This window comes from Neomonachus schauinslandi, chromosome 8 (assembly GCF_002201575.2).
Source record: "Neomonachus schauinslandi chromosome 8, ASM220157v2, whole genome shotgun sequence".
NCBI lineage: Eukaryota > Metazoa > Chordata > Mammalia > Carnivora > Phocidae > Neomonachus > Neomonachus schauinslandi.
Window position 1 is genome coordinate 36279879 of NC_058410.1, and position 15636 is coordinate 36295514.

Consider the following 15636-nt stretch of genomic DNA (forward strand, 5'->3'; position numbering starts at 1 on the left):
GCTTCATTTCCAATTCTCTGCATGAACCATACTACTGGATCCTTCCATGTCTTTGCATGTCCCCTTCCTTATCTGAAATGCCTTTTTCTCCACTCTTTAGACTAGTAATATGCTACTTCCCTTTAAGACTTAGACTCACAGGATACCCCAATTTTAAGTGTTCTATGATTTCCTACCTTGGGATAATTTGTAATTATAAATCTAATTCCTTTACTACATTTGTAGTTCCTCAAGGCTAAGGACTGTACAAGTAAATCATGTTTTTGCCTGTATCTAGCATAGTGACTTTTTAGAAGAAAACAAAATGTGTAATCAAGAGTTTGTGAAATTACTAAATGCTCTTCATTTTGACTGTGGGCCTCAAAGTTGGTTAGTCTGGAAACTAGGGAATTTTGAAACAGCTTTTTTATTCATGTGACAAATATTTATTCGGTCCTCAAGATGCCCAGTTCTGTTGGGAGAAATAGCCATCAGGATAATACATGACCTTGGGGTACCTGGCTGGATCAGTCGGTAGAGCAGGTGACTTTTGATCTCAGGGAGGTGAATTTGAGCCCCATGCTGGGTGGAGAGATTACTTAAAAATAAAATCTTTTTTTTAAAAAAAGGATATCACACACCCTTGAGGAGAGGGATGGACAAAATACTGCACAACCTCAGATGAGGGAACACCCCGCTGCTTAGTGGGTCAGGGGATAAATATGAGCCATCATTTAAAAATGAAATCTTGGTTCTCCCCCCTCTTTTCCACTGCTCTGCTGCTACCTCTCACCCATGTGTTGCACAAATTCCCTCTTCCCTCTCCAGAGCCACGTGACTGAGATAGGTGCTGCAATCAGATGGGTTAAGAAACACAGAGATTCAATAGTTGAAATGATTCCAAGTCCTAGAGTTCAAGAGGTCCCCTTTCTGGAGAACAATGTGTGGCCTGCTCCCCACTCACAGCTCAGGGCCCAAGTTAATCTTTTATAATACCTGGGAAGACACTTCTAGTTCACAAGGCAATTTTTACATACCTTATTCCACCTACCTTACCACCACCCTGTGGGAAATCTTCAAGATAAAAGGGATCACAAAGATGCCAACATCTTTGATTGTTGCTGTCATGTAGCTTAATGAACCCACTGGTGAGAATTTTTCCTGTAACATATTTACCATGTCTTAATCTGAAAGATACTTATTTTTTAAACCCCTTCTATGTGTGGTATATATATACCAGCCAAAAAAATTGAATTGCCATTGCCTACTATGCTCTAGATATTCAAAAGTTGTTTGATTACTTTGGAAGTTAAAGCAGAGCCAGCAATTATTATATGACTGAAACTTTCTTTAAACCCGTTCATGTTTGTCTGTTTGAGTTTTATGATAAAATGTAGTGGAAATTCTTTAAAAATGGAACTTAAACAACAAAATATTAAATTTTTTTTTTGCCATTCTTCCATTGCCTCATGCCTCCTGTTTTAAATGGATCCACTGTGGCTATATACCAAGGCTGTTTGTATATGCCATGCTGTGGGTATGCTATTCTCTGGGCTATATGTAGTGCACCTATTTTAATTTTGTATTTAAATTAGAAGAGCTGGAAGTTCTCTGTCCCTTAAGCTGATCATAAGAACACTCCAGAGTAACATTTAAGACACATTACATAAGAGAATTTGGACTCCAGAAAAATATTTAATATTGGGCAATTTCGTTACACAAAGAGATCATTTTCAGCTCATTGTTTTTTGGTGCTGGCTAAATGATTTTGGCCTCCTTCAAGTATTGAAGTATCACTTTCTTCCACTTTCTTTTTGCAGGAATTGAGTTATTTTCTCAAAACCATGGCAAGCAAAAGACTGAACTCATAACTCCCTCCTTCCCCCTCCCCACCCTTGCCATGTGGCCCTCTTGCTGTCCTCATAAAGAAGGAAAAGAAAGAAGGCTAGAAGGTAGTCCATAAAAGTCAGGAAGATACACAGCTGGCTCTGCTTCCATGAAAACAGATCTGAAAAATCTACGGGAGCTGTCCAAATTGTGACTTTTAGAGAGTGCACACATGACTTTGCACTCTTACAAATTAATACATCTTTTAAGATTTCTGAAATCTCAAAATAAATTCTCCCTTCTCTCCTACTGACTTTGATAAATAGTAATGCCTTCCAAAACATTTGAGTCATTGGTATGATTCACTCAAATTCAAACCATTTGGCAGAAAAAGATGACAGAAAAGAACAAGTTTCCAGTTAAAATAAAGCTGGTTTAGTGCTCACTTGGTTTTCTCTGGTTCTATAAAGCCACATCAGGTTTAACTTCCCACTATCGGCTTCTCAAGTTGGTTTCACAAAGTTTTTCTTTTGTTCTTTGGTACTTAAAAGTGTTCTACTTTTATTTTAATCATTTGGGCAGATGTTACTTGATTTTTGTGGGTGAGTTGACTTTTCCTGAATGACATGAGGATGTGTCAGTAAGTACAGAAGAACTAGCTTGTTTTGTTGTTATTTTACCTTGTTATTTCAGGGCAAGAATAAGAAGTGAGGAGGTGACAGGAGCTTTGAGGAAAGAAAAACTTTATGACTCATCTTATTCATCCATTCATTCATCCCACAAATAAGTATTAAATACCTCTCACCTGGCAATTACTGTAATACAGGGGTGAAGGAGACAGGCATGGTCTCTGCCCTCATGAAACACAGAGTTTGGCTAAGGAGACATTTATTAAATATACACTCACAAGTACATGAAGTATATTTATTAAATGTATATTTATTAAATATATAATCACAAGTGCACAGATCTTTATAATGAAGTATAAAGTGTTTTGGGTAAATGTCAAGATCCAATCGGGAAAACAAAAACTACCTGAATTATTTATTTATTTTTTTAAATTGAAATAGAGTTGACACACAATGTTTCATCAGTTTCGGGTGTACAGCATAGTGATTCAACAACTCTCTCTGTTATGCTATGCTCACCCCAAGTGTAGTAGCTACCGTGAGTTACCATACAGTACTATTACAATACCATGGACTATATTATAGTACCATGGACTATGCTGTGCATTTAGCCCCTTGCCTTACTCATTCCATAACTGGAAGCCTATATCTCCCACTCCCCTTCACCTGTTTTGCCCATCCCCCCCTTCCCCTTTGCCCACCATCAGCTGGTTCTCTGTATTTATGAGTCTGTTTCTGCTTTTTCTTTGTTTATTCATTTGTTGTTTTTTAATGTCCCACATAAAAATGATAGCATATGAAAAACCACCTGAATTTTTAAAACAGCAGGACTTTATTGCGGGGGAATGGTTACACAGGAGATGAAAAACTAAGAAGCCCAACAGGACAGCCAGGCCATCCAGAGGCTAGCAACAATGGCCAACCACTAGTTCCCCCATCTCAGCCTGAAGGGACAAAAGGCAGAGGCAGCACTGTCAGAGCACAGGGGCCAGGTCACCTTTCCGGAGCTGGAGTGCCATTAAGAAACACAACTGCTGCCAATCAAGGCACCGCCATCAGGGAGATGGAGCAGAGCACGTCTAGCCACTTCCTCTCAGACTTCAGTTTCTCTCCGCTGTCCCACGCTGGCAATGCACCAACTGGCAGTGGAGTTCATTCGTCTGCAAAACAGAGCCAGACGAAGAAAGGAATTTGAGGACCAACTGGCCCGGGACCTGCACAGGGAATATAAAACAGGAATTAAGAATACTGAACCTAACCCTGGGAATATCAGTTTTGAACACCCTGCTCTCTCACTCCTCACCTCTAAATCAGCCTGTGTAGCCACGCAGTCAGAAATGTTTGCTGGCTGTCTTAAAATACCCTTTCTTCTTTTTCACTCAGACATAAATCTGAGTAAAGAAAAAAAATGAGGTAGAAGAAGCTCTAAAAATGGTATAAGAAACCAAATGGAGGAAGTGTTTTTTTTTTTTTTAAATATAGCTCAGTATTCAGTATAGATACAAAAGAGAAACATAATTATTGAAGCACTGTAAAGAAGATAACCCACAGGATTTGGGTTCGAGTTTTAACTTTTGCATTTAGAAGCTGTGAGGCCTTTGGCAATTTATTTAACCACCTAATCTCAGTTTCCTCATCTATAAAATGAAATCAGTGACACCTCCCTTAAGATGTGCTGAGATGATTTCCATACAGTGGAGACTCCGAGGTGGCAAGGTGATTGGGGGTGCGGGAGTGAAGGCTGAAACTCAAGTTTGTATGAAAAACAGCAATTGCCTACTTTGGTCCTGTCACCAATTAGAGTTCATGTATGTCACTTTGGTATATAGTAGGTGCTCAGTAAACAGTTACTTTTCTTATGTTTATAAATCATTAAGTAAAACTTTGTGTGTAGTTTATTCATTGGGAATTCAGGTAGATGTTGAAAGGAAAATTATTTGTTTTGTCATCCTAACCTTCATGTTCATCTATTTACTGACAATTAAAATAAACTAAAATGTACGGGGAAAAAATCCCTCTCTATTTCTTCTTTCTCCACAGCAATCATATTTTGACTATTTGCTTCAGTTTGTCATGCCCTCCTCCTAGACAACTGCAATCATATCTTTGTTCACCATTGAATTCTCAGTGCCCAGGACAGGGCCTCTTAAGACCTGAAAGACCCTAAAATCATATTGAAATAAGGCTTCGCTTTAGTAGTTGATTGCTCAACAGGTAATTCTGAAATAATTAACTTGTTGACAGCTACAGTTTAAAATTTAAAGATTGATTCCCAACATGTCTTTATAGATAAAATATTGACCCTACCGTTTCCATACTAGAGCAAATGCTTTATGCAAACAGAATGTTCATTGAGTGAGTAGTCAACTCTCAACTAAATTTCTCAGGTGACAGTCTAATTCTATTGAATGGGAGCTTACTATAAAATTTAAAAAGTTATCATCCCGGTAGGCAAATCTTAAAATAATGGTTAAAACTGAAGAAGAATTTCTTCTTGGTTGAGTTTCTTCTGTGTGAATCAGAAAGACCAAAGTTGTAACACTAAATAAAACATTACATTTCTGATGTAAAAAGAGTTACCATTTAGATGTGGTGTGCATGTGTGCTAAAACTTTGGATACATTAGCAGTCATCTGGGATTTATACACAACATAGTCTCAATATTAGCATAATAACTTTTTCTTTGACTTGCAGTCAGGATATCAAGGGTCATTAGGTTTTGGAGGGCCACTTTTCGAATTTGTGGGTGACTTCATTTTGGGTTTGGTTAAAGGTGGCCACTGTATGCTTGGCTAAAGCCTCTACTTGTAATTTTACATCGATAGACACTGACTCCCAGGACAAATATGGCTAAGGGATAAAACCATTAAGAAGCCTTCTTTGTGTGATGTCTAATCTTAATATCTTAATTACAAGGAATCACAGGCAAGTGGGAGATGATTTGTCCCAGGAGAAAAGGGCATCCCCAAGTGTATTATCCAATCCAGTTATAAGGAGGGTGGGGCCAACTATTATTTCCGTAAGTCCATAGTTAACCCCATGGAGTGGGGTATGTTCTGGATTTTAAGGAGCAACTTTTTATTCCAGCCACATAGAATTGATCAAGGTGACAGCTGAGTTACACAATTGTTGGGGAGCCCATCTCATTGTTCAGCTGTTTAAAACTTTTTTTTAAAAAGATTTTATTTATTTATTTGACAGAGAGAGACACAGAGGGATAGGGACCACAAGCAGGGGGACTGGGAGAGGGAGAAGCAGGCTTCCCACAGAGCAGGGAGCCCGATGCGGGACTCGATCCCAGGACCCTGGGATCATGACCTGAGCCGAAGGCAGACGCTTAACCGGCTGAGCCACCCAGGAGCCCCTGTCCAGCTGTTTAAATAATCATGTCCATGGGGTTCCTTTTATTATCTCCACAGAGTAACAAGCAGGAAGATTGTCTATATATGAGTTATTATGGCAATCTCTCTGAAGTTTACCTCAAGTTGTCTAGCTTAGGCAAACATTTATGACAATCAAAACTAGAATCTAACATTCATAAGAATACATTATTGAAAAATAATTTTTCTTTCTAAATTTACCTTTATTTCCAAAGATAGCCAAATCAAGACTAATTTGTCTGTAAAACAAGTCCAGTTTTAACAAACTTGGCCTAATTATTTACATAAGGTCAGCAAGAATAGTGGTTGATCATACAGATCCTTTAAAATCTGCTTTGCTGGGCGCCTGGGTGGCTCAGTTGGTTAAGCGACTGCCTTCGGCTCAGGTCATGATCCTGGAGTCCCGGGATCGAGTCCCGCATCAGGCTCCCTGCTCGGCAGGGAGTCTGCTTCTCCCTCTGACCCTCCTCCCTCTCATGCTCTCTGTCGCTCATTCTCTCTGTCTCAAATAAATAAATAAAATCTTTAAAAAAAAATAAAATAAAATAAAATCTGCTTTGCTGGAAATTTGTATTGACTGAACTTTCAATAGCCTCTCAAGGCCAGAGCCAAGCCAAATACTTGTCATTAGACTTGTCTGCAATACCAGTAGATTTGGGTGTATTCCTCTTTTCCAGGTCCCCCAAATATCCTGAGGTTCCTGCACTTGCCAGGAAGTGACATTCTTTACTCACCTGGTAAGGCTGCTGGGAACTCTGTAAGCAAGGTATCAGGCTAACATTTCCAAGGGGGCTCTATTGGCTCCATAAAGTCAACCCTAATTCCTTAAAGCTCTCTGGTCATATCTGAGTCTATGCATGTCCCTCTCAAATATGACATTCCAGTCAAAGTAATATAACCAATGTTTCCAAATGATGTCCTGTTACAAGGAGAATAGGTTCTCATCAAAATTATGCAAATAATTATAATTGCCATGGAAACCTACTGAGAGTTTCTGAATTCTGGAGGGTTCAGGTAGGGAGAAAGGTTAGATGTTTCAATTTGTTTGCAAAGGAATATTTTATCATATTTGCATAAGTCACAGATATCTTAAGAGAAAACTTCCTTAATCTGAAAGAACATACATTAGAGAACCAGCAATGTTTCAAACAAGAGTCATAAAAACTATAATCATCTTTCTCAATTCATTTAGTCCCATGTTATTAATTTTTGTTCAGCTTAAATGCAGCTTTCCCATTAGTTCTGGAAATTTTTATCCAGTTCAGTTTTATGAGCTTAAAGATATCAAATACCTGTATTTGTCAATAAAAAGTCCTTTGCATGAATCTCCTTGAAGACAAAATTCATTTTGTAAGAGCATCAGAACAATAAGTATAAATGACAAAAAACCTTGGAAGTGGACATGGTTAAAGATCTGATATGAGAGTTCATTATAATGTAGCTGACAGGAAATCCAGTTATTTCTACGATACATAACACTTCAATAATCAGAATATTAAGTGATGACCTTATATTAGGACATATTAAAACTTCAAAAATTTCATATATTTTCTTGAATAGTTATAGCATTTACCCATACAATATAACCCAAGGGATATCATCACTGGTTTGACAGTGCTTTCCAAGTAACTTTACATACCAAATAAACAAGCCTAATTAGTCACAAAGACTTCATTTGCCATTTAAATCTCAGGAAATTCGTTAAAAACGTCAGAAAGTTTTAAAGCACATGCCTAAATAGAATTACAGATCATTATAAATTTAATATTAGTATTTAACCAAGATGGCAATAAGGAATTCTACAGGAAGTTATATAGTTGTTAGTAAAACTTAGCTCCTTTAACATTGAGAAGTTTTAACTTTCTTAAGTAATCAAAGACCTGACAAAAACAAAATACAGAAGCTTTGGTTTGCTGGGCAGAAAGAAAAGAGAAAAAAAAAAAAACCAAATTTTGTTTACATTTTCTTATGAAGAGCAGACCAATAATCCAAGAAAAACTTTTGACTTTTTAACAGAGAGAGAAAAGCAGAATCTCAATCTTATACCAGTGTACTTTTAAACTCCATTCATTTCGGGCGCCTGGGTGGCTCAGTTGGTTAAGCGACTGCCTTCGGCTCAGGTCATGATCCTGGAGTCCCTGGATCGAGTCCCGCATCTCCCGCATCGGGCTCCCTGCTCAGCGGGGAGTCTGCTTCTCCCTCTGACCCTCCCCCCTCTCATGTGCTCTCTCTCTCTCTGTCTCTCTCAAATAAATAAATGAAATCTTAAAAAAAGAAAAAATCCATTCATTTCAACCTTAGTCCTGACCATACATAAAATTCTTTTCTAAGCTTTCCTTCACAAACTTTCTACAACTTTCTTTTGCATTCAGATTTTGTCCTAAGCCCTTTCTTTCCAAACAACCAGTCTCATTCTAGGACAAAATTACTTTCTTTTTCTTTCAACAAAATATATTGTGATTTCTTATATCTTTCTTATGTATCTCCTACTGTCCTACATACAGAGTGCTTTCCTTATTTCCATCAGTCTTAATTGCATTTACCAGAATTTTAACTCTTAGAATCCTTAGTCTCCAGTGAAAATTAAGTAGTAACCAATTGTGAACCGAAAATAACGCCAGAATTCTTTAGATTGGCAAATTTATAAATACATTTAATAATTTCTAAAAACATGTTTTTCCATAGTATAATCTTTTAATAAAGCATAAAGCATGTTTACCAACAGACCCAAGTAGCCTCAGTTTCTCTTCAATAAGAAGCCAAAACAGATAAACCTTATGTTCAATAATCAATGTTTCAGTATCTTATCTCATTTGGAAGAATCAGACAGCCAGTGAGTTCAATCCAACCCATCATCCAAGTAAAACTGCCAAGTTTCAGGCCACTGAAGATTTTGAAAGCTATTTTAACAATTACCTGTGAAAACTTTGAGACAGACAAAATTAACCACCATTTTACGTCATATTTTGTTGACAAATTGCAAGAGATAACACAAGCCTATTTGACCTTTAGTAAACCTTGATGAAAGTTTTATACTTAATGTTGACAACTCCAAAGATATGTCTATCTTAATGAAACCAACAAACTCAAATTAGCTTTAATATAGAATATGTTGCACCTGTATCTGCCAAATTCAATTTATTCATTCCCCACTGTCAATTTTTACCTGGGGCATTGATGGGGAAATCTGAAGTGGTCAGTTTAAGTCTAAGGAGGGGTGCTTCTCACTCCTTGATAGTGAGGGTAGGAAGAGTAGGAGCTGATGGTGCTGGAGGCACTGAGGATGGTCTAGGAGCGGTTATACAGGCCATACCCATGGTGGTGCAGAAACAGGAGGAGGAACCCGAGGCAGAAGAGGTGAGGTGTGGCCAGCAAGGCTGCAAGTGGATGAAAGGCCACAGGGAGGATAAAGAGGACTCATCATCCCAAAGCTTATCAGCTCAGACAGATGAACAGATAAGTTTGTTTTTTTCCCCACCAACAAAAGGTGAAAATAGGCATTCCATGTCAGACCAGAAGAGACAGGGAACTTCCCTGAAAACAAAGGAGTTTCAACAGCTGCTTGGGAATATTCCTTAAGGTCCCTGTCCTGAGGTAGCCTAACCACAGACAACTGACTCTAATTATCATAGCCATTAACCTGGGAAATGAATGAGGGAGAAGCCCCCACATACAACAAGAGTTACCTGGGTCTATTAGGAGAAGGAACAGTGAGAAAGTCAGCATCCCCTTCATTAGGGATGGCCTGTGATTCCTTTGGCAACCTGGGTCTATTAGGAGGAGGAGGAGGCCTATTTAGATAATCATCATCCAATGTTGGAAGGGGGTTTAGTAGCTTGGTAGTGGCCAAACACATTCTGCCAGAGGCCCATAGGTCGGGATCCTGATTTAGGGTCATGAATGCCTGCAGAGTACCTCAGTCCATTTGCCCTGTTTCCTGTGGAAGAAATCTAACTGATAGATCATACTGAAGCTTAATGGGCCATTGTTCCTTGTCTCCTAAGGAGTATTGAGGTCATACAGTGCTATAGAAGATGAGTCTTATTTTTCCTTAAATCTAGCAATCTGAATTGTTTCCAGCAGGTTAAAAGGCATCCCAAGAGAGAGACCTTGGGGACTGAGAGAAGAAGGTGCTTTACCAAGAAAACCCCCCACCCCCAATTCCCAGGTGGCATCCCATGCAGGATATGTCAGAGGTTCCTAGTGTTAAAGGGACCAGAGGCATCCCTTGGATGAAAATCGCTATGAACAAACTATCAGTGAGATGTTCAGGCAGTCATGAGGCCTTTTAAGAATGTAGCAACCAGTAAGGATCCTGTATTTGATCCTTATGAGAACTATGCAGACTATAGGTCAACCTTCTGGGCTAAAGGTGAACATTTTTCTGCTCCTATCCCTCATCATGTGCTTTATCTCAATTTATTTTGTGCATCTGTTAATAAGATGTATTCTAGGTATCAAAAAAGCCCAAGAGAGGTTACTTTTTGGGTCTGGGGTTGCTCAAAAAATTTCCCATAAATTAATAGTAATTTCTTCTTTGCTTTATGCCATTTTGGCTTATGAAAGGTTTAATGGTAACTTCTATTATTTTTTTTTTAAGATTTTATTTATTTGTTTGACAGAGACACAGTGAGAGAGGGAACACAAGCAGGGGGAGTGGGAGCGGGAGAAGCAGGCTTCCCACGGAGAAGGGAGCCCAATGCGGGGCTCGATCCCAGGACCCTCGGATCATGACCTGAGCCGAAGGCAGATGCTTAACGACTGAGCCACCCAGGTGCCCCTAATGGTAACTTTTAGATAGTGGGTGATATCTGTGTTGAAAAGTTTTCACTATAACATGATATGGAGTAAAAGGAAGAAAGCAGTTTAACAGTCAAGTGAAGGAGGCGGAGAATACCTGGATATGTATTTTATGAAAAAGCAAATGTTTAAAGAAATTGTCATCCAATATTTGTTTATTGAGCCAGCAGTTAAAAAATAACTAGGTACGACCTGCTAATATTACAGTGCACTACCTTTTAGTTTGTGGTTTGGCACAACGATTATTATAGTAAAAGGTATTTTGACACTAGGTTGTATGTGCAAGTACACTGAAATGCTATACATACAGATGAGTAATCAGAATGCTACTAGAAAAGAAATGAGAAAGACTAGGTCTTGAAATAGAAAAACTTTCCCTCTTTCTACAGGATATGGGAAGCAAGTACCAGATATTTTGGTCTCAGCCCTCCCAGCTCCCACCTGCTTGTACTCACTAAACTTTAACTTCTTTTTTTGTAGTTTAACCTCAAAATAGGTTCCAATATATGGGCTTGGCCCCAAAACCTGGCCTTTACTGCCCACTTGCTCATACTTACTTACTTTTGTCTTATATTTTTCCCTAAGCTCTTCTTTCCAGCTTTCTTTTTGACTCAGGCAAAGGAAACCCAACACTACTCGCCAGGGGATGGGGACTTCCCAGACAAGACCTCCTGCCATCCCACCTGCCCAGACCCCCCAGTCCATCTAAGCTAAATCTGACTCGTGCCTACACAGATGGACCACGGAGTGACCTCTAGAATGACCTACAATGATCTTTACCTCATTATAATACTAAAATCTCCACCCAAGGAGGAGCCTCAGCCTCCTCTGAATAACACATAATGTATACATAGGCATGTTTCCTTAGGCTATGCATGACCTTATGCCTGCCTGTACATAGGATGACAAGGCTTCCGTATCTAAATATTCCTTCTAACCCTAAACAAAAGGAATTCATTCAGCCGCTCTCAGGGAGTCACGGTTTTGGAAGCCATTCCCCACGATCTCATTTGCTGTAAATAAAAGTTTTCTTTGTCAACCTGTGCAGTTTCTGATTCACCAAAGAGAGAACTCATGTTGGTTCCGTTACACTACCTGACACCGGACACCTCATTGCAAATTCCCATTCTCTCCTATTACACTCGCATAGCTATGGGTAAAAAGGCACTGCTTAAGCACAATTATAAAAAAGAAATGCTGTTTTATCTGTTAGCATATTAGTCATAGTACTGAAAATGCATAAATGCCCTCTTTTGGGGCCACCCTCCTTGAGTTTTCACTAGTTGCCAACCTCTTTTCCCTCCTCCAAATCCCTAAGGTGCTTTGGACCTCTTTTGATAGTGTGTGTATTCTAAAAACTTTTAAAACATTGTATCTCCGGGGCACCTGGGTGGCTCCATCGTTAAGCGTCTGCCTTCGGCTCAGGTCATGATCCCAGGGTCCTGGGATCGAGCCCTGCATCAGGGTCCCTGCTCCGCGGGAAGCCTGCTTCTCCCTCTCCCACTCCCCCTGCTTGTGTTCCCTCTCTTGCTGTGTCTCTCTCTGTCAAATGAATAAATAAAATTAAAAAAAATAAAAATAAAGAATAAAAGACCATGAGATTCTGATATATTAAGAGATAATGTATTACTAGGGCAAGTGATGAAAGCTTTGTGGAAAAAATAGATCTGAGGTACACGTTGAAGGAATGAAAGAGATTAGACGTACAGAAGAGGGTAGAGCCAGAGAGCAGACCCATTAAGGTCTGGATATGCAAACGAGCTTAGAACATATGAAGAAGCACATGGAACTGGGGCATTGGACTCCTGTAGTTATAGTAAGGGCTTTGTGAAAATAAGGTTGGAGTACATGAATGATTGTCATTCCCTTTTCTAGTGGTGGAACAGCTATTATGACTGGATTGTGTTATGTTTCCTGATTTAAAGAAAATGAGGGCCGCCTGGGTGGCTCAGTCGTTAAGCGTCTGCCTTCGGCTCAGGTCATGATCCCAGGGTCCTGGGATCGAGCCCCACATCAGGCTCCCCGCTCTGCGGGAAGCCTGCTTCTCCCTCTCCCACTCCCCCAGCTTGTGTTCCCTCTCTTGCTGTGTCTCTCTCTGTCAAAAAATAAATAAAAATCTTTAAAACAAAACATTGTATCTCCTCAACTTGTTCGTAAGTTTTGAGAACTAGCAAGTAACTAAATGCTTGGCAGAAAGATAAGGCATGAGATAGTATCATCCGTAAACACACACTTTGTTTGAACTTAAGAAAACCATGAGACTATGGACTCTGAGAAACAAACTGAGGGTTCTAGAGGGGAGGGAGGTGGGGGGATGCGGGAAAAAAAAGATACATACCATCAGGGAATCTACACAAAAATGTTAAAGGCCAAACCTCTTAGCCACAGCTGCCAACCTTGGAAAGCCACAGTCCCATACACCAATACACAGAACTTGTGCAGTACCATATAACCATATACAAATTTATGGCATAAACAATACATCTAGTTACCCCCACTCTACAAACTAATTCTCCCAAATCATTTAATCAAGTGAATTTCCTGCTCAACAGTGTAATGGCTGCTCATTTCATATTAAATTGGAATTAAATACTTTCAATATTTGGACTTCTCATCGGTCCAATTGGTTCCCAATTCTTCCCTACTATCCACATCTCCATAGCCTAAGACTTGCTTATCATCTCCCCTTCTCGGCACTTTCTGTTCCTCCCACCAAACTATTCCCTTATTTACTAAGATCTACCTTCTGTTCCTCCTTTTTTGACAAAGCGATCCCAATCGTAGTGGAAAATGGCATTCCTTTTCAGCTGTCTTCCGAAGAGAGTCCTGTTGGCTCCATAGGATAGCTATTGGCACAGAATTCTAAGCCTGCTAAGCTTTATAAAAATCGTATCACACGCAGGGCATATGCTGAGTACTCGTTAGAAAAAAAAAAAAAAAGACAAATACTTTCCCCGTTCAATAACGCAGAAAAGATGTTCAAGAAGTAACAGCTTTTGGTACCTTCCTCTCCCCTTCTCTTTCAAAATTCCCTAACCTGGCTTTCTTCTCCCTCCACTCTTCCCACGTACAGAGGGAGCCTGAAAAATAAATGGAGTCTACAAGCTTCGCTGGACCAGCCAGTCCTTAACGCCCTTAACGCGAAGCAGGTCCATTCATCCCGGGTTCGCTCACGACCCAAGGGAAGGCCCGCACAGGCCCGCCCCAGCGCGGGAGAATCGGGGCGCTTGGCGACGGCGCAGGATTTCCGGAATCAGGCGTGCCCGCTGGAGAACGGAAAAAGGCGCCGGGAGAAGAGGAGATGCGGGCGACGTAAGGAGGCCGGGAAAAGGGACGAGGACCCGAGACGGGGGAACGCACGGGCGGAACGAAAGGGAGGCCCGGGCAAGAGGAAGAGAGCCCCAGGGGGAGCGGAAGAAGGGAGCGGAAAGCGGAAGAAGGTCTGGGGGGAGCGGAAGGGGACGCTGCCGGGCTTGAGGTCTGCGGGACTGAGTGGCCGTAGGGACTGTACTTTAAGTGTCATATGAGCGAGGACTCTAGCTTGTCGCTGTGTAATAGACTTCAGCGCTTCTCCACACGAATTCCAAGCGGAGACCCGCCCGGGCTCAGCTGCGCGTTCCGTGTGAGGCCATCGCGGAGGCCCACTGCCCTCTGCTGGGTGTGGGGACGCAGTGCCGAGCGCCGCGAAGCAGTGCCGTGCCGCGGGCGGACTTTGCGAGGTGAATGAAGGCGGCGGGAAAAGAGTAAAACTTTTGTAAGGAATGTGGCGAACCGCCAGGATTACTATGTTTTTAGAATAGGGAGGCATGACTTCAACGCACTAATTTAAATTCTAAATACTTTCCTGGCCCTGTGCTGGGTAGGTGGGGTTTCCTAGGACTTCTGAATTTGTCCTTCTCACTATTACTTCGCTTAATTAAAACTTATAGTATTTGTTTCGTGCAATCGACTTTTCAACAACAACAAAATGTCCAAATCATTTTTGGTATGGGTTCTTCCTGAAATTCTTTTGAGCCTCGATAATCCTCTTAATGCCACACACACACACACACACACACACACACACACACACACACACACACACGTCACAAATATACGGGTTTAAAACCACAGATTACTTAAATTACTTGTTGAAAGGGCTGATAAGTTCCTTGAGGAAAACAATCTATATCGACCCCATCCCCCCCTCCTTTCCTTTCCCCACTTTTGAGAACCTCCTGTTTATCAGCTGTTGCTCTAGGTGCTGTAGGTATAGAGATAAACTGGACATTGGCAAGTATAACAGAAGATCCCTTCTGTGAAGACCTGGCATTCTATTGGAGGAAACAACAGCGAAAGACGTAATTATGAAATCTCCTGGGAGTGGGAGGAGTAATAAGTCAGTTGATCTTTTCCTGACATCTTATTGCCTGACCTGAAAGAGAAGTAGATAATAGTCGGTTCCATTCCGGGAAGAGAAACCAGCTTGCAGAGAGCTATGGAGTTGAAACTGGGTGAGTAATGGAATAGGGTAGGTGGAGAGTTGGTTTGTGGACAGAGTCTTAAGCCTCTTAAGGCATTATGAATTCTTAATACTTGTAGCCAGATTATTATTGATTTATATTATTTGTCGGGCAGTCTTCTAGGCATTGTAAAAACTTTCTTACTTTCCAAAATGCAGTGGGGAGTGTCTGTTAAAAAAATTATTACATGAGGCTTAATAAAAATACTGTGCAAGCAGACAGAGTATTTTATGCAGTCTAAGGTATTAAAGGAGATGATGTGGAGTTACTCTGAGGAAGAGATAAGTGTAATAGGTGAGGGATCACATATGTAGAAGTGTTGAATGAAGAGCAAAAACCTGAAGGATTTGAGAAACTAAAAAGTTCATTTTGGCTATATGAGGAAGAGGGGTGTGTATGGTGGCATGTAAATGAAGCTTGAAAGGTAGGTTACATAATGACAAGCTAAAACGAAATCACAACTTGAAAAACAAGTGATGTAGTGACAATCTAGAATATTTCTGACTTTTTTGTTGTTTT

The 15636-nt window shown here is 40.4% G+C and overlaps 1 protein-coding gene across 2 annotated transcripts in view; it reads left to right on the forward strand.

Moving 5' to 3' along the window:
• The first annotated feature begins 14067 nt into the window (after positions 1 to 14067).
• The window catches only part of ECHDC1 (ethylmalonyl-CoA decarboxylase 1), a 55067-nt gene continuing 53498 nt past the window's right edge, over positions 14068 to 15636 (forward strand). Inside the window, exon 1 of one of the 2 annotated variants that reach the window (XM_021693663.1) lies at positions 14068 to 14334. In XM_021693663.1, coding sequence (XP_021549338.1) covers positions 14139 to 14334 — 196 coding nt within the window. In that variant the 5' untranslated portion in view covers positions 14068 to 14138. Of the gene's footprint in view, positions 14335 to 14914; positions 15109 to 15636 lie in introns of those variants that run through there. The other variant, XM_021693664.1, reaches the window with a different exon arrangement.